The 22,492-nt window shown below is 38.6% G+C and overlaps 1 protein-coding gene across 1 annotated transcript; it reads left to right on the top strand.

The window, feature by feature from the left end:
- Nucleotides 1-5,065: 5,065 nt before the first annotated feature.
- On the top strand, nt 5,066-20,695 carry LOC133865714 (serine/threonine-protein phosphatase 2A 65 kDa regulatory subunit A beta isoform). The gene is made up of 13 exons (XM_062302157.1): nt 5,066-5,224; nt 5,734-6,149; nt 6,949-7,195; nt 7,812-7,924; nt 9,046-9,125; nt 11,897-12,038; nt 12,176-12,256; nt 12,959-13,063; nt 14,013-14,195; nt 16,946-17,038; nt 19,672-19,811; nt 19,904-19,970; nt 20,419-20,695. The coding sequence occupies exons 2-13, from the start codon at nt 5,757-5,759 to the stop codon at nt 20,536-20,538; spliced, it is 1,764 nt and encodes a 587-aa protein (XP_062158141.1). The 5' UTR covers nt 5,066-5,224; nt 5,734-5,756; the 3' UTR covers nt 20,539-20,695.
- Nucleotides 20,696-22,492: the final 1,797 nt, after the last annotated feature.

Here is a 22,492-nt window from a genome sequence, read left to right as displayed (position 1 = left end):
ACACACACACACTCATTGCATGAGTTGAGTAATCTATTTAAAATTTCTATCTGCAGATAAATTTGTGCTTATTGAATACTTAATTCTCATTTATATCTTTGCATATTCTAGCAATGTTATTTGACTGCTTTATCAGTTGATTATATATCCGTATTCTGAAGCTAACTTTAGGGAAAAATAATTTTTCTGCAAATTTTTCTCTAGTTTCAGATTTTTAGTGTGAAGCATCCGGACTGACCTATCCTTACGTCCAGACGAGCGCAGTCTTGCCGTACGCTGACCTTGAAGTAGCCGTCCGAAAGTTTAAGTGACACGTCCGGACGGGATCTCTACAGGTTTAAAACTTGCGTCTCTTTTTCTGCTATACACGCATCTATGCATTTTTATTGATTTATCATGTCATGTTGTGTGTTTTTCTCGCGGATTTCTCCTGAGATTTGGCATTCTTTGCACATTTCTTCTCATTCCATGGTATTTGCTGTATCTTCCTTTGTTCTTTTAAGTTTTTGTACTTTTTAGAATATTGGAATATTTGGTGATTGGAATTTTTTTTTTGAGATACTGTGCATGAAAATTCTATTTTGTCTGTGTGTTGGGTTGATATTGATATATCTGGGTCATTTGGATTGCATCTTTGCTTTTATAATACTTGGGCATCCAATTGACAGCTGTCATAATACCACTTTCTTTTTGGGACTAACAGGATCTAATATTTCTTTGTGGTGTTATTTTTAGAAATATTTCTGTTTAAATCTTTTCAAGAATATGTTGTCTAGCAGCTCCCAGCACAATATCTGACAGATGGATCCTTTGGAAAACTGACTGTTGTTGAAGTCGGATGTTCAAATTCCAAAGGTCTCAGGTTTAAGATGAGCCTTTTCCCCTAGCTCATGCAGAGCCTTCCGTAGCATTCCCTCAGATTTGTATCAGCTAGAGGTTCAATGGTGAATCTCCTCATTTATCTTACAGACCAGTTACTTAGAGGATGTCAATCTGCGGATAACCAGTTTCAGGCTTTGCAAAATCAAGAGATTGAACCGAAGTAGGACAAATCCAGCTTTTTATACGGATTTCTCTCCGTTACTTGATTTCAGTGGATCAGCAAGATTTGGTACTTGGACGATTTTTGTTCCTCTCTTTTGGGCCACTTGCAGACTCTTTTCTATTTTCCTATTGTTTAGGATTTTAGAACTTTTTTTGTCTGTAAATTTTATATACTTTGTTTACCCTTGTCCTGTTGAGACATCAAGGGAGAGTATTTTATTACTGTGGTCTTTCTATACTCTGTTTACCCTTTGTCCCTTTGAGACAAAAAGGGGGAGTATATGTTAGTTTTGGACCGGGAACATATTTTTAACCCGATCAAGTGATTTTTGTCCCAAAATGGCCAAAGGGAGAGTTTGTTAGTTTTTGTGTTGGCTGCATTCTGTTGGACAAAATCACTTCTATGTAATGATGCATTTAACAGGGATTCAGCTATTCAGAGTTCTTCTAGAATATTCTACACAACCTACAAGTCAGTGAAATCGGATCCCTTGCAGTCATCCAGACGACGTGATATACCGTCCGGACGTTCAATTATCCAAAGGATCATCCGTTCGGATGACGAGAACTTTCCGTCCGAACCTTCCTCTATGTCGAGAAGCTTCGAACTGCTCCAGCTTGCATCTGTCTGGACTTTTCAGCTTCACGTCCTGACACCACTCAGTGTTTGATCAGCTATGGAATTTCTTTCCAAAACACAAATATGGGAAGACAGTTGCAACCGTTCGGATGATGTGGATTCCCGTCTGGACGCGCTCATCCATAAGGCAAGTCGCGCATTCAAAATTCAGACATCCAAATGACGGTATTCATGGTCTGGACGAGCAAGCTTCATATATGGGAATTGCGTGCATCAGATCAACTGTCCGAACGACATATCCTATGGTCCAGACACGCCAAGCCTTGATATGGAAATTGCATGCAACTAAAGTGTGACCGTCCGGATGCGGCTCAATTCAGGAAAGAATTTCTGCGAAATTTGAAAAGTTGATCGCACAGTTGTCCGCCCAAATGCCTTATGTTTACCGTCTGGACGGCACCTAGGTATTTCAAGCCAGACTCTCATTTGAACCTACAGCCTATAAATAGAGGTCCCTAGGCTTGAGAACTGTAAGAATTCAGTATTGAATTCCGTAGTGCTTAGAAAGTTATATTGTAGAGTTGTTGTGCTGAGTTGATCTCTCTTAAGCCGTTGCCGTTGTGTGCTGTTGCTACGCTGATTTGAAGTCTATCTTAGGGGTTGGCCCTAAGGTAAAGAATTTCATTGAAGACCCCTTCAAGTAGGAGACTTGGTTAGGAGGCATTCATGTTGGGTTACACGTCAGAGTTCTAGGTACGACCACTGCATCAGGAGTATGTGAGTGCTACTGCTTTGTAACTAGCTTTGTCTTCTAAATAGTGGATATCTTGGGTTTGGTTGCCCCGGAGTGGTTTTTCTCTTAATTGAGTTTTCACTTCGTCAACAAAATATTTGTCTCCTTTAAATTTCACATTTAATATTTTGTTGCACATTGTTCACACACATAGTTAATTAGAAGTCCAATAATTTTCAGTCCGGACGTTAGGTCATGCTACTCCGAGTTCAACACGGATTTGGATTTCAGAAGACACTAATTGGGAAGGTTCTGCCAGACGTTTGAACAACGTGGCAATACGTCCGGATGCTACCTAGTGTTCCAGAATACGGATAGGCCGGAGAAGTTGAACCTTTATTCTTCTAATGCAGCCTGCTTCATTTTTTAGATCAAACCTGAACTGTAAGAGCTATTTATAGCTCAGAATGTGTGTCATCTCCTAGATCTTTATAGGTTTTCATGAAACGTAGAGGCATCTTTTGTTATTCAGGTTATCTTTTAGCAGTTGTGGTCTTTAATGATCTGAGTCTGACTTTGCATGGGTGGAGGTAACTCCACCCCCTGCCTTTGACTTAGTTTATTAGGGAGTTGTTGTAACCCTAAATATTAGACCGTTTGGTCTCTCTTTTTTTTTTTTTTTTTTTTTTTTTGGATGGACCGTTTGGTCTCTTTTATACATGCTGGAAGGGATCTTTTAATCAAATATATATATATATATATATATTATTCTACTACTAAAATCTTAATAGAAATTATATTTCATGAGATAAATAATATCTCTTTTCATATGACTATAGACGTGTAACAACCTGCCATTAATTTATTTGGATGGTAAGTTAAAAGGAGATTGATGTAATTATTATCGATTGCATCTCTAGCCATGAGTAGTATTATCTAAATAAGAGTTTATTTCTTATCTTAAGAGATAGGCGGTTGATTAGTAGTAGAAGTAGTCTTTTAATTTTAAATAAGAATATCTAGATTAGTATGTTATTTGATTTAGTAGCAGTCCTATTTAATAGTTATCTAAGTAGAGGAGTATGTTAATAAGAAGTCTTATCTCTTAGGATAAGAGTAGACGATCAGATCATGGTTGGTTAAAACCAACCGAGTCTCTTCCTTCTATTCCAGTAGGTCTCTAGCCATGTAGAATGACACTTCTACTTCAGTTGGGTTACCTAATTGTATATAAGGAACAAGTCAGTAATTATATGGGGAAGTTGAATTATTGTTTGATAAACACAGTTTACTGTGTTTTGGGAGTTCCTGTCTCACTCGAAATAGCCAACCTATATATTTCCCGTGTTCTTTCTCAATTGGTTTACATCAGAGATCTAGTTAAAACTATATAAAAATTTAAGAAAAGTACACATATCTCTCTCAAACTACCATCCAATTGTCAATGTCCCCCCAAACTACCAATTGTGTCAATTTTTCCCGTCAAACTACCAAAACATGTCAATAACTCCCTTAAGACCAACAAAAAGACAAATATGACCTCGAATTTTTTTTCAATAAGACAAAAATGTCCTTATAAATTCGAAAAAAAAAAATAAAAAAAAAATTAATGAAAAAACTAAAGATAAATTAAAAAAAAAATGAAAAAAAATATCTAAAAATTATATTAAAAAAATTAAAAACAAACGAATAAAAAAATATAAACTATTTTTAATTTTTTTGTTTAAATTTTTGTTTTGTATAATTTTTTTAAAATAATTTTTTCTTCTATTTTTTTTTTTAAAAAAAATTTATAATTTTATGAAGGGTTTTTTTGTTATTAGGGAGGACATTGACATTTTCGATAAGTTTGGAAGGAGATTAATACAATTGATAACTTAAAAGGACATTGATAATAAAATAGTATTTTAATGAGATTATGTGTATTTTTTTGCTAAAAATTAACTCATGGGCGACCCTAAAAAATTCAAGGGATAATTGCACCGTTGTTCCCTATGGTATGCCATAATTATTTTTCACTCCCTATAGTTTAAAAAGTGCATAGGAGGTCCTTGTGGTATGCAATAATTACAAATCGATCCCTGGCGTCAAATTCTATTAAAATTTTTAACAGATTCCGTCAAATACCACGTCAGCGCCACGTGTCGCCATCTTACTGGAGACACGTGGCGCTGACATGCATATCTTAATAAAATAATATAAATTTATTAAAAAATAAATAAATATACTTATTTTTTAAAAAACAAAAAACAAAAAAAAAAAATGGGGCAAGGGGGTGGCAGCCACCCCCAAAGGGGTGCCTAGGCCACCCCCAACCAATGGGGGTGGCTGCGTGCCACCCCCTTGCCTCATTTTTTTTTTCTTTTGTTCTTTTTTTTTTTTTTTTTTAAAAATAAGTATATTTATTTATTTTTAATAAATTTATATTATTTTATTAAGATGTACATGTCAGCGCCACGTGTCGTCAATAAGATGGCGACACGTGGCACTGACGTGGTATTTGACAGAATTATTACATATCATAAGGACCTTCCATGTACTTTTTAAACTATAGAAAGTGAAAAATAATTATAACATACTACAGGAATCAACGATGCAATTATTTCAAAATTCAAAGCTAAATTGAAATCGCTTGAAAAATATTGGGGCTAAATTCCCCCCCCCCCCCCCCCTTTTTTTCCTCAAAACCGTTGCCCGATATCCGGTCTAAAATTTCGGTCTAAACAAGTATCGGGGCGTTTGGTCAAAAAGAAAACCCCGAGTTTGACGATAATTCCAGGAAAAATTACTAGATCTCCCACTTGCCCCCGCCTCCGCAAAGATCTGTCCCATTTCACCAGTCCCTGATAGATCGAATCACCTCCAAGGTATTCCATACCCTCTCTCTCTCGCTGGCTCGCTTTTCTTGTGTGTGTTTTTGGTATATTGCTGCGACGTTATTTCACTTTTGCTCCTCTTTTTTGTGGACAACAAATTCTCTTTCTAGGTTTCTGTCATATCCTTGATTTTTGTATGAAATTTTCTTCTCAGATTTAATTTTCCACTCAAAAATGTTGTTTTATCGGATTAATTTCTCGCTATTTTTTTTAAAGTTGCCTAACTATGTACTTTTTTTTCTTTTTTCTTTTTCGATTTATGAGTGTACTACCTTTGTAATATGCCCTGTTTCGTTTCTTTATAAATGACAGATTAATTCCAATTTAGGTAAGTGAAGAGGATTTTATTTTGAAATTGTTACCAATGTACTAATTTTCCTTCTCGGTCTTTTAAGATTTGAAAATTTGATTTATTTTCCTCTTGATTTTCTTAGTAACCAAACTAGTGTGTTATAATTTGAATTCAATTGTCTCTAAGACATGGTTTCTTTCGTTTCCAGGTACGTTGATCTTTTGAGACACGATGGCTATGATCGATGAGCCACTCTATCCGATTGCCGTCCTAATCGACGAGCTCAAAAATGATGATATTCAGCTCCGATTGAACTCGATCCGCCGTCTCTCTACGATTGCTCGCGCACTTGGAGAAGAGAGAACTAGGAAGGAGCTGATTCCTTTTCTCAGTGAGAACAATGATGACGATGATGAAGTGCTTCTTGCAATGGCAGAGGAATTGGGGGTTTTCATTCCCTATGTTGGAGGCGTTGAGTATGCGAATGTGCTACTCCCGCCGTTGGAAACTCTTTGCACGGTTGAGGAAACCTGTGTGAGGGACAAAGCGGTGGAGTCATTGTGTAGAATCGGTGCACAGATGAGGGAACAGGACTTGGTTGAGTACTTCATTCCTCTGGTTAAGGTCAGACGATTGAATTTTTTCCTTTTGTTGTTTGCTTTTGATTTTTCTGAATTGGTTTTGGTGTTTACTTTATTCCATATGTAGCATATTCTATGAATATTAAGGCAGCTGTACAAATTAGAAAGTTTTGTAAGAAGTAATAGTGGACGGGTCAACGAATAAGTGTTGCATGTTTTATGTTACCAATGAACGATTGCAGGCCTTTTACAAATCATGCTTGCCAGTTATTTTATTAGATAGACTAAATTTATCTGCTCAGATAGTCTATATGATCTTTTAGTTTGAAAAGTTAGTCTTTTGGCAGTTAGTTTAGCAAAGCGCCATTGCCACCAACACTGGTTAAGGGCCATCTGATGAACACTTGGCAACTAGAAAACCAACTACTTTTTACCTGAGGGCTGCCTAGTGACGGTTTGATTGCAATACAAGTATGAGGCCTTAAAACCTGGGGTAACATGTTTATTGAATATATCTATCTCGTTGCTGGCACTCCTGATATGAAGGCATCAGCACTTGAAACTTTTACCCTTGTTGTGTGTTCTTGTGTTTTGACACATTGCTTATTCCTTGGTGAAACCTGCAGGCAACTAGGATAGTTGGTCTCAGGGTAAAACATTTGATTGTTGATTCGTTTTATATCTGTTTTCTGTGCTTTAATAAATGTAACACTTCACAAAGTCTTTTGTCTTTTCGTCGTACTTCTTTTCTGATATTCCCTAATACATGATCTTATTATACCTCAATACAATTAGAATGAGACTCAATTTTGTTTTAACACATCATAATCTCCAACATTTAGAGACTGGCTGCTGGTGAGTGGTTTACTGCTCGAGTTTCCTCATGTGGCTTGTTCCATATTGCTTACTCAAGTGCCCCAGAGACATCAAAAACTGAACTACGAACAATTTACGGTCAGCTGTGTCAAGATGACATGCCTATGGTTAGAAGATCTGCCGCAACGAACCTGGGAAAATTCGCTGCTACTGTTGAAGCTGCCCATTTGAAAACTGACATCATGTCTATATTTGAGGATCTGACTCAGGACGGTATGTAAATGCACTTTGGATCTGTTGAATTCTGCTGTTTGAGAACATAATTTGAGCTGTCATCGAGTGACACTTTATGTTAGTTTCTTGTATTTGATCTTTCTTGAAAGAAAAATGGACAGTTACCATTTTTTCCCAATTAAATTTATGGGTCAATTTAGCGCAGGCCCCTTTTTGTCCTGACCAGATGAAAGCTGAGGGATAGGACTTATAACTAATTCCAGGAAAGAATGACCATGCTTCTGCAATTGCTCTCTTTTATCCATTTCAGTGCCTGATGATGTTTGCTTGGTCATTCATGTTTGTATCTTGCATTCAATTATATTTTTTGAATGGACATAATTTTTAAATAGTGTTGTTGGCGGAAAAGAAAACAATGTTTATATTGTTGTTGGAGATGAGTGTTCCCACTTGAGGAACCTGATTCTGTTTAGACTTCTAAGTGGGTTACCTAGGTGGCTTATTGCATGCCTAGTCCTGAGGGTTAATTGTCAAGTCCATTTCCACTAAAAGCTTTCCAATATTTATTCATCTTCTTGGATTTTCACTTAACCTATTTTGTTATATGCATTGGTTTAGAGACAACATAAATTTGCTCATACTTATCTCATTGCAGATCAAGATTCTGTTCGGTTATTGGCCGTTGAAGGTTGTGCTGCACTGGGAAAGTTGTTGGAACCTCAAGATTGTGTGGCACATATTCTTCCTGTCATTGTTAGTTTCTCACAGGTATGGCTTATGCTGTTAATAATTACATTCTAAAATTAACCTGCAGCATGTGTTGTCTGTTAATCTCTATATTACCAGAAAAAAGGGAAAAAAGATTTATTTTTTTTTTTTGATAAGTAAGAGAGATATCACATGCTGTTTAGATGCTCCTCTTGTATATTCCTGTGTCCTTAGATATGTCATGTGTGTTTTTAATGAAGTTCATTTACTTATAAAAAAGGAAAACTCTTGGTTGCTTTAAAAAGGTTTGTGGAAACCTTTTTTCTTAATTAAATGGTCAGTAATTTTTTAATGAAAAATCAGTAACATTAATCTCTGGCATACTCCTTTTGTTGCTTTTAACATGTTTATAACCTTTTTTTAATTAAAATATTAATGCTAATTTGATAAACCATTTTCTGTTGTAGTTTCCCTACAAAAGGTTCTGTAATCTGTTGTGCAACTAAATGTTAGCCATGTTTCTACCATTAACCATGCTGAAATGCTTCTAACATGCTAATCTGATTTTCAATATCCTTTTTGGCCATTCTCTTCTTTTGGTCTTTTTGTTTTAAGTTATAAATAGATATGTAAATTTTCCTAGGATTGCTCTCGAGATGAATGTCCATCCTTTCACCTTATTTACATTTTCTTGTATTCTAGGCATTTGGGTAGCTCAGGTTTTACGAGCTAATTTCCTTTGATTTTTTTCCCTCTTTTTATAATAGAATCTTTTACTTCTACCGACTAAAAGGGCTGAGACTTCCCAAGTACATTGTATGTATTCAAGAGAGACCCTGGTATCTAGAGCTAGTTGACTCCTATAATAAAGGGAAAAATGACAAGGATCCAATTCATGAGAGATAAAAAATAAGCAGACTACAATCTTATTAGGATCAACACCTTGAGTATGTGGTGGGGTGTTTTAAGTGGAAGTTTTTCCTTCAATTTTAAGAAGTTTTTGGTTGCTTTCACGCTAAGACTCTGTGGGTGAATACGTTATTTGAGGAAAATGTATAATTTGTAAATAATTCTGAATGAGAGTTGCTTCTTTTTATTTTGTTAACTTTTATAACTGTATGATGAAGTGCAACACAATATGTGCATTTGCTGTTATGTGATGCAAAGTCTTTTCCAACCAGGATAAGTCTTGGCGTGTTCGTTACATGGTTGCAAATCAACTATATGAACTATGTGAAGCTGTAGGTCCTGAACCTACCAGGTAATTTATATTTTCCTGCAGAGGAGCAGTTATCTTGTTTGTTTCCGTAGTAATTCAATAATCACCAACCTATTGTCAGGTCTGGTTTTTTCTCTATGCTTTAAATACTTCTTATTTTTTTGATAGGTAATAAACAGAATATTATTAAAAAGCGAAAAAGGCGCCCCTAAGCATACATGGAGTATACAAAAAGGACACAAAAAAAAAAAAAGAAAAGGAAACATCCGAAAAACCCAAAAAAAGAAAATTACATCAAACCCCCATCTTCTTGCCCCTGTCCCGACTAGAACCCATTCCCCTAGCATCGAAATTGATAGAACATTCTAGATTCTTGACCTCTCTTTTCCCCTTTTTCCTTTTTATCTCCTTATCCTTCTTAGGAGGGGATTCAAAGTCAAAGCGCTCATCCTCGATCAAAGCCAAAAAATCTAGAAATCCCTTCTGATCAGATCCCACGAACGAAACCCCCATCGTGCGAAAACACGACTTGCTCTCTTCCACAACCCTGGAGTAAACAACAACACTATCCTTTGGAACAACCCCTTTAGAAGAATCCCCCACCTCAACGATTCCAGACAGCAAACCAGGAACCAGGGGGCACCCAATAACACTTCCTTTTGGATCAACCCCCTTTGAAGATTCCCCCACCTCAACGACCCTAGACGATAAACCAGTTAACTGGGGGTGCCCAACCACAAAGGGGACCGGTCTTGGCCAATGAGGAAACAAAACCCACTGACCACAGGGAAAGGAAACCGAAACCCCAGGAAGACCCAAGAGATTAACCCCACCAAAACTCCTTCCCAAGGCAGGGACATCCGCAAGCATCCCTGCCTGCCGACGGAGAGACGATGTTCGATACAAAGAATTATCAGAAGGCGCACTAAGAGCAACGCCGACGAGATCACGCCCAGCACCGACAGACGAGTCACCAATCTCCCCAAACTGAAAAACCTCAACGCCCGACCTCACCCCAGCTGACGGAAGAACCCCTGCCTGCCGAAGGATGAGCCTTGATTCGGAAGAACTTGAAACTAAAGAAGGCCGCACCCCAGAAGGAATAACACTCAGAAACACCGTTGGACGCAACATTAGCGCCGGAAGAGAGGAAGGGACGGCACCCTCATTGACTGACTCGACCACAGGAACGAGCACCCGATCACTGGATCTAGCCCCGGAAAGAGACAGAACCATATCCACCCCAGGATCTGCCGCCGACGTCACGTCCGGCCTAAGGGCGCTCCCATGGAACTCCATCGGACGCTGAAGACACCCCTGACCCGAGCCCCGCCCCGATATTGCACCATCAGCCGACGACAGCTTACGGCCCGAAACATTGTCCGAATTGGCATAGGGCTTAAACTTTGCCCCAGCCCGAAACCCTTTAACAACAGACTTTACCCTCTTAAGCACCCGACCCACCACAAAACCCACCCTACGTTTAAGCCCAAGAGAAGACTTATAGCCCAGCTTTTTCGGCAAGCCACAGGCCCAAACCAGCGCCTTGGAGAACTGGCCCAGGATTTCAAACACCTTCTCGAACACTCCAACCAGTCCCTCCCCTTGCATAGAAATGTCACCCTCAACGGCTGAATTCCTGGACACGCCAACCTGCCTACAGACACAACCTCGATACCTGGACTAGTCTTCTGCACGAAGGTTCAAACCCGAGACGCCGACTGGTTGCTCCTCCAGAACGGAGCAATCACTCACCTGACAGACCGCCCCCATCTCCATTCCCCGCAGCTGCGTCTTCTCCACGTCGCACCCGATCGGCAGAGGCCAATCACCAATCATCTTTGTCTCAACCCTAGTTCCTGAGACGGTAGCTGCTGAACTCACCACCGCCGCAAACGACAGACATCCTGAACCTATCCCCAATTTACCGCCCGACGGCAAAACACCAGAAGAAGAACGACCGCCAGAAGACGAAGGCCCACACATGTTTTCCAGAAAATCCAACATTTTGCTCAGCTCCCCAAAAACACGGCTCCACCCTCTCCCGTCCCGACCTTCAGGAAAAAGGATACGCCCTCTCCGACCTCCGTCGAAAACTGCCACCTCCAAGAACCGCCCAGACCTGTTTTCACCTCTCCGAGTGATGGTCGCCTTTGATCCCTCCCTAAAGGATTTGACGAAATCCTCGATCCCAGCATTACCCCAGACTTCTTCCACCCTCGACAGTAACCAAGCAGTGCAACTCAACCCGAGAACAGCATAACCTGAAAACCCTTTTCTCTTTTCCTCCACCCGAAGCTCGGCAGACCCTGCTTCCACCGAGAACCGGAAGGACTTTGCCTCCACATAGAACCGGCTCTCCATAAGGCTGAAGCCGACATCCCTACAGGGAAGACATCCCTTCCAAACAAACGGAAAAAAAACTCACCACCCAGCAACCACTGAGAGATTTAAGAGAGAATGACAAAGAGACCGAAGGCTAAGGTAGAACCCCAGGCGGTACGCGCCTGCACGCCCCACCGCAACGAAGAAAACGGATGAGAAGCGAGAGAGGAAACTGGCTTGGACAAAGTTGACCTTTTTGCTACGCTAAACCTTTTAGTCACTTTATACTTTACTTCTTCCCTGGCATTTTCAAACTATCTCTTGCAGAAATTGAGATCTTGATTTTTCATGGTGCAATAATCTCAAAACCGTCTTTAGAAATCATTTACTTGTCATATTGTTTCATGATTTGTGTAGATATTTTACTATGGTTTAAGGACTTGGCTTAGATTCTAATTGATGCTTGTCGTATTGTTTATATCTGTTAGGTCGGACCTTGTACCTGCATATGTTCGGCTACTTCGTGATAATGAGGCTGAAGTACGCATAGCTGCTGCTGGAAAAGTTACTAAGTTTTGCCGGATTCTGAATCCAGAACTTGCAATTCAGCATATCCTTCCTTGTGTGAAGGTATATGTGCCCGCCAACTAGTTAGCTATTTGGGGTTATGTATTTGACGGTAGATTGTTTAGTGTTTATCCACTTGTAGTCTTGTTCATATGTTGCTTGTTTGATAATTTATGACTTATAAAGTTTGGCTGCTGTAGGAACTGTCAACAGATTCGTCTCAGCATGTTCGATCTGCATTGGCTTCTGTTATAATGGGAATGGCACCAGTTTTAGGAAAGGTAATATCTTGTCTAGGTACATATATTGGTTCTCCATCTTAGATGGAAAATTTAGAAGTTTACTTATTCATTTCCTTGCAGAAGTAGAAATGCATATAGCTTAGGCTATGCAATGTTTCTAGCATCATCATCATTCTTTTGCTCCTTCTAACTAGGTGCTTTCTCATGTATACTTTCTATGTACTTAGGGGCGTCTTACGCTTTTAATGATATGCGTTGATTACCTGTAAAATAAAAAAATATTTCTAACATCAATAATTATACAGTGATCTGAATTGTTGTCTAGCACCTTTTATTGTCTTTCAGTCTCACATCAGCAGTAATGGTGGTAAAGAATATGTGCTTGCTTTTACTTTCTGTTCTCACTTGTTTGGGTGTATCCTGTTAGACTTTGTGTGTGAGAGCTCTTTCTATAACTAGTGATCTAATTGAAATGTAATTGGAGAGTGAGCTAGTTACCATTATGCCTTCTTGCTGTGAACTAAACTTAAGAGCATCAATAATATTTCCTCCTGAACATGGCATGAATTAGAGATACCTATTTCAAAATTGCTAACATTTTATGCCATGCATCACTGGAATTGACATATGTAGACAGCTTGGTCAATTGTGCATTTTTGGTTCTCATTTAATTAAAACAGAGGATGATGTCTCTCTCTCTCTCTCTCTCTCTCTCTCTCTCTCTATGTTGATGGTTTGCAGGATGCAACAATTGAGCAACTGCTGCCTATTTTCCTTTCTCTTTTAAAGGATGAGTTTCCCGATGTCCGGCTGAATATTATCAGCAAGCTTGATCAAGTTAACCAGGTTTTGTCTATATTCAAATGTTTAGAGTTCATTTCTTTCAGTTTTGTTGCATTAATTGTTTCCTTACTCTATGTCCTTTTGTTCTTTATAATTTAGTAATAGTCAACATGATTTTGATAAATGGTTTGAGTTCCTGAGTTTTTCGTCCTTAGCTGTGAAACGCCTCTCTTTTTAGGCCGAAATACTTTTCACGAAAATGGGGAAAAAAGCATTGCTTTTCTCTGGCTGAACATGAACTAAATGGTTATAGAAACTGAAGTTGTTGAAGCTCTTGAAACGATGGTTATATTCATTTTTTTGGGGGGAATTGATGTAGAGGTTCTTTTCGATCTTCCGCTCATTGCTTGTAACCATCTATTATTCTGTGTTTGTTTCAAACTCTTCTGTTCCTCAGATCAATAGACTCACAGTTTTCATGATAAAATAAGAAATGAAAGTATAAATAATGTGGTCATCCTAACTCTTAATGCAGAATTTTCAATTCATGTATTACTTTTTTCCCTTTGGGTGCAGAGGAAACACTTTTGTTCTTCATCTTTCAATGTTTTAGCATTTAGTGGCTGTTATTAAAAAGTTTAAGTTATTTTATGATTTCTAACAAAGTTGAAAAGGATTGTATTTCCCAATATTACTTAATAAAATTAAGGAAAAAAAGAAGAAATATTTTTCCCCTCCCGCAGATCCCTCAGTGTCCCGTAAATGATTATCTTCACTATAGTGTTGTGGCACTATGTTCCTTTCTACCTTTCATTCTGCTAGAGTTATGACTGAGGTTGATGTTGTCTTATAAAATATGATCCTTTAGTTGATGCAGCCTTATTGTTTCTTAAACTCAATTGTTGTTTTAATGCTGCCTTTCTTGAATTATTTCGATCCAGTTTCCATAAGTGTCTATCAACATATAGTATTAAATTTTAATCAACTCTTGTTAATGTACATGTTAAAACAGGTAATTGGAATTGATCTGCTGTCCCAGTCTCTGTTGCCAGCGATTGTTGAGCTTGCAGAGGATAGACACTGGAGAGTTCGGCTTGCAATAATAGAGTATATACCTTTATTGGCAAGTCAATTGGGCGTAGGCTTTTTTGATGACAAGCTTGGTGCTCTTTGCATGCAATGGTTAAAAGATAAGGTTTGTATAGATTTTGGTTACCAACTGCTAAATATAACATTCTTGTGCTTTTGATTTAATCCTAATATCTGTTTTGATTAATAGTTTCCTCTTCAAGTAGAAAACTCTATATTAAATGCCAATCCATTTTCTTTTTTCGAATTGTCATCTTCCTCATTGTTACTATTTTCTTTTTTGAACACTTTTGATAAGTAATGGGCAATTTATTAAAAAAAAGCAATTGGCGCTCCTAAGTACACAAGTAGTATACACAGGAAGCTCCTAATTAGCAAAAGAAAAACCTACAAAACCCGAAAAGCCCTCAAACTCAAACCTTCAAAACACCAAAAGTTCTCAAACCCGAACCCACGCTAAGCACTCAACGCTAGACTGCATGAGTCTTGCCTTTCCTACTCCTAGAGGACGTGCCATAAGCATCATAATTGATGGAGCATTCTAATGTAGAAGCTCCCTTCTACCTCTGGGCTTAGGCTGAACACCCTTCACCGAATGAGGGTGGTCCTCTTCAGTGCCCTCGATCCCCTTACACGAATCCCCCACCAAAGCCCAATCCATGAAAGCGGTAGGGGGAAAAACATTTAACGGATAGGGAAAATCTCCCAAAAGGTCCCCTTCATTGTCCTCTCCAACCCAAATATCGCCTCTCTGATCCCTCACCACCAACTCCAAAGATGAGCCGACACCAAATCCAACCGGCCACTTCTGGGATTGGACCTATCCTGTCTCCTTGTCATCAGCAAGAGGAGGCTGAACAAACGAGGCCTAGGGGCAATCCAAGCCGAGTACTTCTAGGAACATCTGAGAATGGACCACAACAGAAGAGCTTGGCTTGAGAAAATCTCTCGTCGGAGTGGTTTTTTTCGAACATCAGAACTGACAGTCTCAACTAAGGATGTACAACCAGTAGCGGTTATTTCCTCATAGCCGCAACCGCAACCAGGTGTATAATTTCATTCACCCTTCATTCATCTTGAAGCTTTGTCTCCTTGTCCATCACCTTGAAAGCATCGACGCAAGTCTCCTTCAATATATGAAAATTCTTGCTTGGTATTATAAATTCACCGTCTATTCTCAACATGATTTTGGAAGTTACCATCATCATCTACTGCATTAATTTGGGCCAAAGCCTTTTCCTAGCTTAGTATGAGCGATGGTAGGTGGTTGGTTACTAGCTTGCTGATTGTCTGACCATTCTTCCCATGCCCATCAAAAACTCCACACAAAGCTCCATCTTCCACGTCATAGCCATTGTGAAAGGAAACATAAGTAAAGTTTCAATGGGGGGAGCCTATAACCAATTTTTTTTTTATATATATATATATGCGGTTGTTTCTGGTTATAAACTGGTTTTCTGAAACCCTATAACCGGCAACCGCAACCAGCCTAGGTGGTTATCCGGTTACAGTTATTTTCGGTTATCTGGTTGGCGGTTATTAGCGGTTAATAACCGTCCCGCTTGTACACCACTAGTCTCAATCACAGGTGGAGAGAGGCCTAACCCCAAAGGCATGACAGGCAGGGAATTATGCTTGTCTCTTTCGAACACTATTTTGCTTTTAGTAGGTGAGGAATTCTTTTTTCTAGGAACTGCGAAGTATTAATGAGAATTAGTACTTGAGGTTGTGGGCCTGCGCGGATTTCATTCATTGGGATTCAATGGCGAAACCCCATCAGGACACCCCTCCCTTGGCCCAGAGTTTAAGTGGAAGGCAATATTTGTTGAAAGCTTCTTGAGTGGAAGCTTTACATGGCTTAACTAATGATTTGTTACTAGTATCAATTTAGACACATTCCCAGCTTAATTTGCGGGTAATATTCTTGGATATCCATCGCGTTATAACTTGATGTAAGTTTTTGCTAATGCTATTTGCTCCTTCAAGTTTTCAGTGTTATATCCCCTTCCCATGGGTAGCGAGACTAGGTTGCAATTTTGCCGGGTTGCAAATTATCTAAGTTTCTTAGACGTTAAGTTGCTTTTTCTCTTCGATTATCATCCACTGGAGGTTTCCATAGATCATTTTCCTTAGTATAATTGTTTCCAGTAAATTTATTATATGTTGTTTGGTCCAACAATGAGAAGCTTGTATGTTGGATTTAATTACAATACCTGGCGAGCTCACTGCTGCTAGGTACGTCTTCAGAGGTGGGTGATTCGTCGAAGGGGGGTGTTCTGGAAGGGATTGGTGTTGGAGAGAAGGGTGAGGTGGGGGTTGTAGGGGCTGTGCAAGATGCGAAGATGTGTTATCACACTATGGGGATCTCTTGTGGGGGTGGTGAGGTATGGTTATTGGAGTTCTTGACTTTACTTGAATAGGGATAGTGTCAAGAGGGTTCAATTTTTGCTTCTAAACCGAAAGGTTGAAGGGCGCTAAAAAGTTTTGAGTGCTCGATAAACTTTGATGTTAGGGGAGATTTTTCTAGCCGGGGTAAAGGCAAGAGGGCTCTTGTGATGTATTTCAGGGCGTTTCTACGGGTGTAGGGCTTCCGTTGTGGGTTTCTTGGTGTCCCTTCTGTTTTTTGGGTTTCTATGGGTGTTTTCTTTGCTCTTTTTGCTTTTTCTGTTTTGGTGGTCTTTGTCTATACTTCCTATAAGCTCAGGGGCGCCTAACACTTTTTTTAATGATATTGTGCTTACCTATCAAAAGAACAATTACTGTAATATCTAACCCTTGCAATAACAAGCATGATTGGCTAACATCTTAATAGGGTACAATATTTATTTTTGCTAACTCTGTTGATACTGGCTGTAGGTTTACTCGATTCGTGATGCAGCTGCAAATAATGTAAAACGTCTTGCAGAAGAATTTGGCCCAGAGTGGGCAATGCAACACATAATTCCACAGGTTCTTCTGATTACATGTTACCGTCATTGGCTTTTGTTGATACATTCTTATCGTATGGTACCATTTCCCAAGGAAAAGCAAAAAAGAATTCTCAGATTGATGTTGGTGCATGACATGGATATGAAGTGCCTGACATGGAAAATTTCATAATTTTATGTTTAGATTTTCAAAATGATCTCTGATGCTTCTTTCTGATCCCAATCAATGCCAAAGTATATGTCCTTGTCACATAGCTTATATTCATTCCTTCATATCCTGTATATGAAAGCAATTTTGTTGTCAAAATTCCTGCCATTGACATGCTAGAGTACCTAAATTCTTTGTCATAGTGTTTACTTATATATTTATCTTGCTTAAGAACAAGTGTTTTTTGAATGAAAGATGATTAATTTTTTTTTTTCTTTTTTTTTTTTTTATTATTATTATCGGCGCTCCCAAGTATATTGGAAGTATACGAAAAGAAACACCTAACTAGGAACGGAAAAACGGACAATGAAATCAGCAAAGCTAATCGATAGTGGGGACTAAAAAACCACCGTCCAAAGATACAGTGTATAAAAAAACGAAGCTAGAATATCCTCCATGGAACTCTCCAAATCCTCAAAACACCTAAGATTTCTTTCCATCCAAACACAGCAAAAAATGCAGATTGGCACCATCTTCCAAATCACGGCATTCATCGACCTTCCAAACTTCCACCAACAAATAAATAAGTCGATAACTCTTCTAGGCATAACCCAAGACATACCAAAATGAGTAAAAATGTTATCCTACAGAGCGGAAGCCACATCACAGTGAAGAAGGTGGTGGTCCACAGATCCACCATCTCTCTTGCACAAGCAATATCTGTCCACAATGATGATATGCCTCTTCCTGAGATTGTTCACAGTAAGGATCTTGCCTAGGGCTGCCAACCACGCAAAAAAAAAAAAAAACCGTCCTCGAAAGAGCTTGAGTCCGTCACACACTCTTCCAAGGAAAGTGTCTACCTTCAGAGCAAGCTAAGGAGCTGAAGAAGGATTTGACCTTGAACAATCTTTCTCGGAAGAGACCCACCAGAGCTTATCTGCGCAACCTCTACTCACCATGCCTCAGTGCAACACCTGGAAGAAGGAAGCAAAGACACCCACTTCCCAATCATGTGCCTCTAACAAAGCTCATGTTCCATTGAGTTAGCACTGCCCAAAACCTTCATATTATCCGCAACTGAAGCATCATTCACCCAAGCAAAATACTAAAGAGATCAGGAAGAACTACCTTCAAAACCGTATCCCCGCACACAAATCGTGCCATAATTTTGTCCTAACCCCATCTCCTACCTCAAATCTAGCAAAACCAGAGAAAGTCTCCCACCCTTTCCTGATGTTCTTCTACAACCCCACTCCAAAGGCACCTACAGGCTCAAGGGAACACCACCCACCCCACAAGCTGCCAAACTTGGTGTCCACCGCAACTCTCCACCAAGCATCTCTCTCAATTTCAAACTGCCATAACCATTTTCTTAACAAAGCGCAGTTGAACATCAACAAGTTTCTAATACCCTATAAACTGGTAATTTGGTAAAGACAGAAGTTCCTTAACCTTTCTTTTTTATCTGAGGCCAAAGCAATACTGCTCTGATCTCTAGCATGGACAAGGAACTAGAATCATCTCTCAGCTATAATCTTCAACCTTTAATGTGACTAAAAGAGAAGGTAAGGTTCTCTGTTTCATTTAGCAACTCCAAGGGCCTTGAAAAGCCTATTAACAATCAATGACTCACCATCCAATGCCTTGTTCTTTACCATCTCTGATGCCTTTTTTGTGCCTAGTAACACCTCTGTCCTACTGGCATATCCAACACCAGCCACCTAGAGAGAGTCCCATTATTGTGGACTTGAAAATCCAAAAACAGTTTCCCCTTATCTTGACTAGCTTCTTGGTCTGGGGTGTCAATAGCTTAGGAAATTTTCTCTCAGGCTTTCCCGTTCTTGGTGTTAATAGCTTAGGAAATATTATACTACGTCTGTCATATGAAGGGATGGGAGCTTCGGTTTGGGAGGATTTGTGGTGAGTTGATAGCAGAGTCTTTAACCACGGTTACCCAACAAGTGCCTCTCCCTAGAGGTGGGCTTGTGGAAAGAGAGCAGAGAGACTGTAACCACCAATTCCTTTGTTCAAAATTTGAGCTTTTTATTGTTTTCTGTCAGCTTTGCGGGACTTGTTGCTTCTCTCAAGTTACGTAAATAGTTATGAAATTGAGTTAAAAGAAACCATGTAAGACTATTCTCCCACCCTGAGCTGCTGGGAGTGATTAACATACATCTGAACATTTCTTCATTACTAAATAGTCCAGTAAGAGTTAGTAATCATCAGACATTCTACGTTATATACATTTCATCTTTTTAGGTTTACATACCTAGAATTCCCTGCCACCTTACCTCTCTTAGGGTTGCTTTGAGAGAAAACCTACCTTTGGGTGCATTACTCCCTGTTTAGAATAAAATATGTCTGTTACATGGGAATTACATGGGAACTACTCTGTCCCTTCAACATCATTATCATTGTTTACTTTAGGTATTAACTCATCATCTTTTTGGTCTTTGGTGTGTTTTTTTCTTTTTTTTTCAAACAACTTGGAAATTCTCTTACAGGTCCTGGACATGATTAATAACCAACACTATCTGTACCGGATGACCATTCTACATGCAATTTCTCTACTTGCTCCTGTAATGGGCTCAGAAATTACTTGTTCCAAACTTCTGCCTGTGGTCATTAATGCATCAAAAGATAGGTAAAGTTAATAGGTTCCGAATCTTGGTTGTGAACATCTTTCTTTCTGTTTGTTATAACTAGGACTGCCGTGTTGACAATTTCATCTTACAGGGTTCCCAACATCAAGTTCAATGTGGCTAAAGTATTGCAGTCACTTATTCCTATAGTTGATCAATCTGTAAGTAACTTGCATTTGATTTACATAACATTTCTGAGTCAGTAAATAGATGATAATGACATGAGAAAGGCATGCTATAGCAAGAGAACATGTATCTAATTGAGAACTGGTGTGATTTTGGAACTGTTTAGGATATTATGCTTCTTATAGATAATTCTCCATCCAGCTCTAAGAGGGACCAACAAAATGATGGGTGAAAGAAAAAACACAATTTCTTGTATCATATGGTCAGATACAAAGAAAAAACACAATATGTTGTATCATTTGGTCAGATACACAATTAGGATTTCTGGGTAAGGTTAATCAAGGCAGTCCACCAGAATGACATCCTTTTATCCCCACCCATTTTGTCCAATGCTGATTGTCTGGAAAAGAAACTGCAATACTGTTTCACGAGCATATATATATACGGACTACTACTGATTGGGATGCTTTGTGAACAATGCAGGTGGTTGAGAAGACAATCCGTCCGTGTCTGGTCGAACTTAGTGAGGATCCAGATGTTGATGTCAGGTTCTTTGCCACCCAAGCACTACAGTCAAGTGATCAGGTCATGATGTCTACCTAGGTTGATTTAGGTCATAATGTCTACCTAGATTGATTTTGTTATTGGTGGGCTTTTTTTTTCTTTTTTTTTTCCCTGGGCAATTTGGAAGTTAAGATGATATACAGATGTATGTAATATTTTTTTTTCCTAACCAAACAATTTCTTTTCCATTGATTGACATGCCATGTACACCATATCGCAAGATCTAGCTAAAATCTCGCAGAGGCTATGGTCCGCAGAATGCTAATTTCTTCCCTCAAGCTGCAAATTAGGTACATGGGAATCTGTGTGTAAAAGAAATTATAATAGGGTTCGGGGTCTAGCAATTGATGGATTTGGCCACTGCCAGTACATGCCTTTTCCAGTCATAACTTCCATTGCTGTCAATGGTTATGATTATTCGAAACTTCACAAATATCTTGTTATCAATCTGTTCTGGCGCCGCCATGGCACTTGAGCATTATGGTACTTTTTGTACCAATGGTCGGTGATGCAACGGGGCCCTTCACGGACGGTCCCATCATGTCAAAAAAGACTAGGCAATGCGCTAACCATCGCAGCTGCAGAGCCATTCCTAAAGACCCACAAATTGGTATTCACTAGCTGGCTCAAAATGCAGGCTCGGATCACTTGTCCTATGAGCTAAGAATGGTCTCTACTAGGCCCACATTAAGATATTTACGTGAATTTATTTGTAGCGGTGGTGGAAGGCGTTCTTGGCGGATGGAAATAGGAGACTGGGAATTGGTTGAAATTGTAAGAAAAGCAGCTGGTTTGTTTTCCCATCTGGATTTCAAATTTCACTGTGTTACTCTGTGTTTGTCCACTTTTCATTTGTTTTATTTCATTTTAAATTAGTAAAATAATTGTCAAAATTGAAAACTGCTTATTTTAAGGACGTTATATCAGAAGACAATAAGTTGAAAATAGCAGAAGACAATATGTTAAAATGCACGCTTTTTAAAATAGACAACTAATTTTAACAGGAAAAGCAACACAAGTTTCTACTTGTTGGGGCTAACTCGTACCCACGTTAACAATTTTTTACTATTTTGGTTAATTGGTTACATTTTGGTCGGTTAATTGTGAGCTTTTTATACGGTTTTTTTATAGGCCTAAATGATTTTTTTGGCTTAAACAAGTGCTCTAAGGTTTAAAACGGCGGGGAGGGGAATTTGTTTGTTACAATTTTTGCGGTTTGTTCTCTCTCTCTCAGAACAAAAATATTAACAATCAATTTAAATAAAAAATTAGTTTTTACCTTTATGTACTCCTTTAAAACACATTAAAAAATCAGAATCATGTCAGGGAAAAAAAAAACTCCCGTCTTTGTTCAACAAATACAAAAGAATAATGATTCAATGCCACCTAAATATACAACTTTTCACCACCTTGCCTATGTGGCAAGGTGGTCCCCCACTACTTTTTGAGTTTTTTTATTTTTTAAAAATAAATTAAAGTGGGGGACCACCTTGCCACATAGACAAGGTGGTGAAAAATTGTATATTTAGGTGGTAGTGAATCATTACTCAATACAAAAACTTTAGCAGCAGAGAAATTGAGGTCAAAGTAAAAACGGAATATGGGTCAATGGTCATTGGCTGAAAATTTAGAGTTAACGCCACGCAGATGGAGGGATAGATCCTTTGTTTTTTTATTAATTAACAATTCCAATTTAGTTAAAAGTAAAAACAAAAATTTCGAAATTGACGAGTCATATATTTTATGCGAACCAAAAAATTATCACCCAAATAGTTTTATTGTTTTAATTTAGGGTTAAATACCCTATTAGTACCTGATTTTTAAGTTTTTTTAAAGTTAGTACCTGAGTTTTTATTTGTTTCATAGGTGGTATCTGAGTTGAGGGTAAAAACCTGTTTGGTACATCTGTTAAATTTTTTTGTCTAAATACTAACGGCATATCGGTTGACACGTAGCACTATATATAAAAAAAAAAATTAAAAATAAAAATCTT

The sequence above is a fragment of the Alnus glutinosa genome, chromosome 4 (genome assembly GCF_958979055.1).
Source record: "Alnus glutinosa chromosome 4, dhAlnGlut1.1, whole genome shotgun sequence".
NCBI classification, from domain to species: domain Eukaryota; kingdom Viridiplantae; phylum Streptophyta; class Magnoliopsida; order Fagales; family Betulaceae; genus Alnus; species Alnus glutinosa.
Note: the sequence above shows the minus strand (reverse complement) of the source record. Positions and strands in the feature narration are given on the sequence as shown.

Bases quoted from the DNA above. Each gene is read 5' to 3' on its own strand.
- LOC133865714 (XM_062302157.1), top strand. From the start codon at position 5,757: ATGGCTATGATCGATGAGCCACTCTATCCGATTGCCGTCCTAATCGAC. The intron at 7,925-9,045 runs GTATGGCTTATG...TTTTCCAACCAG, and splicing joins TCATTGTTAGTTTCTCACAG to GATAAGTCTTGGCGTGTTCG. The intron at 13,064-14,012 runs GTTTTGTCTATA...ATGTTAAAACAG, and splicing joins AGCTTGATCAAGTTAACCAG to GTAATTGGAATTGATCTGCT.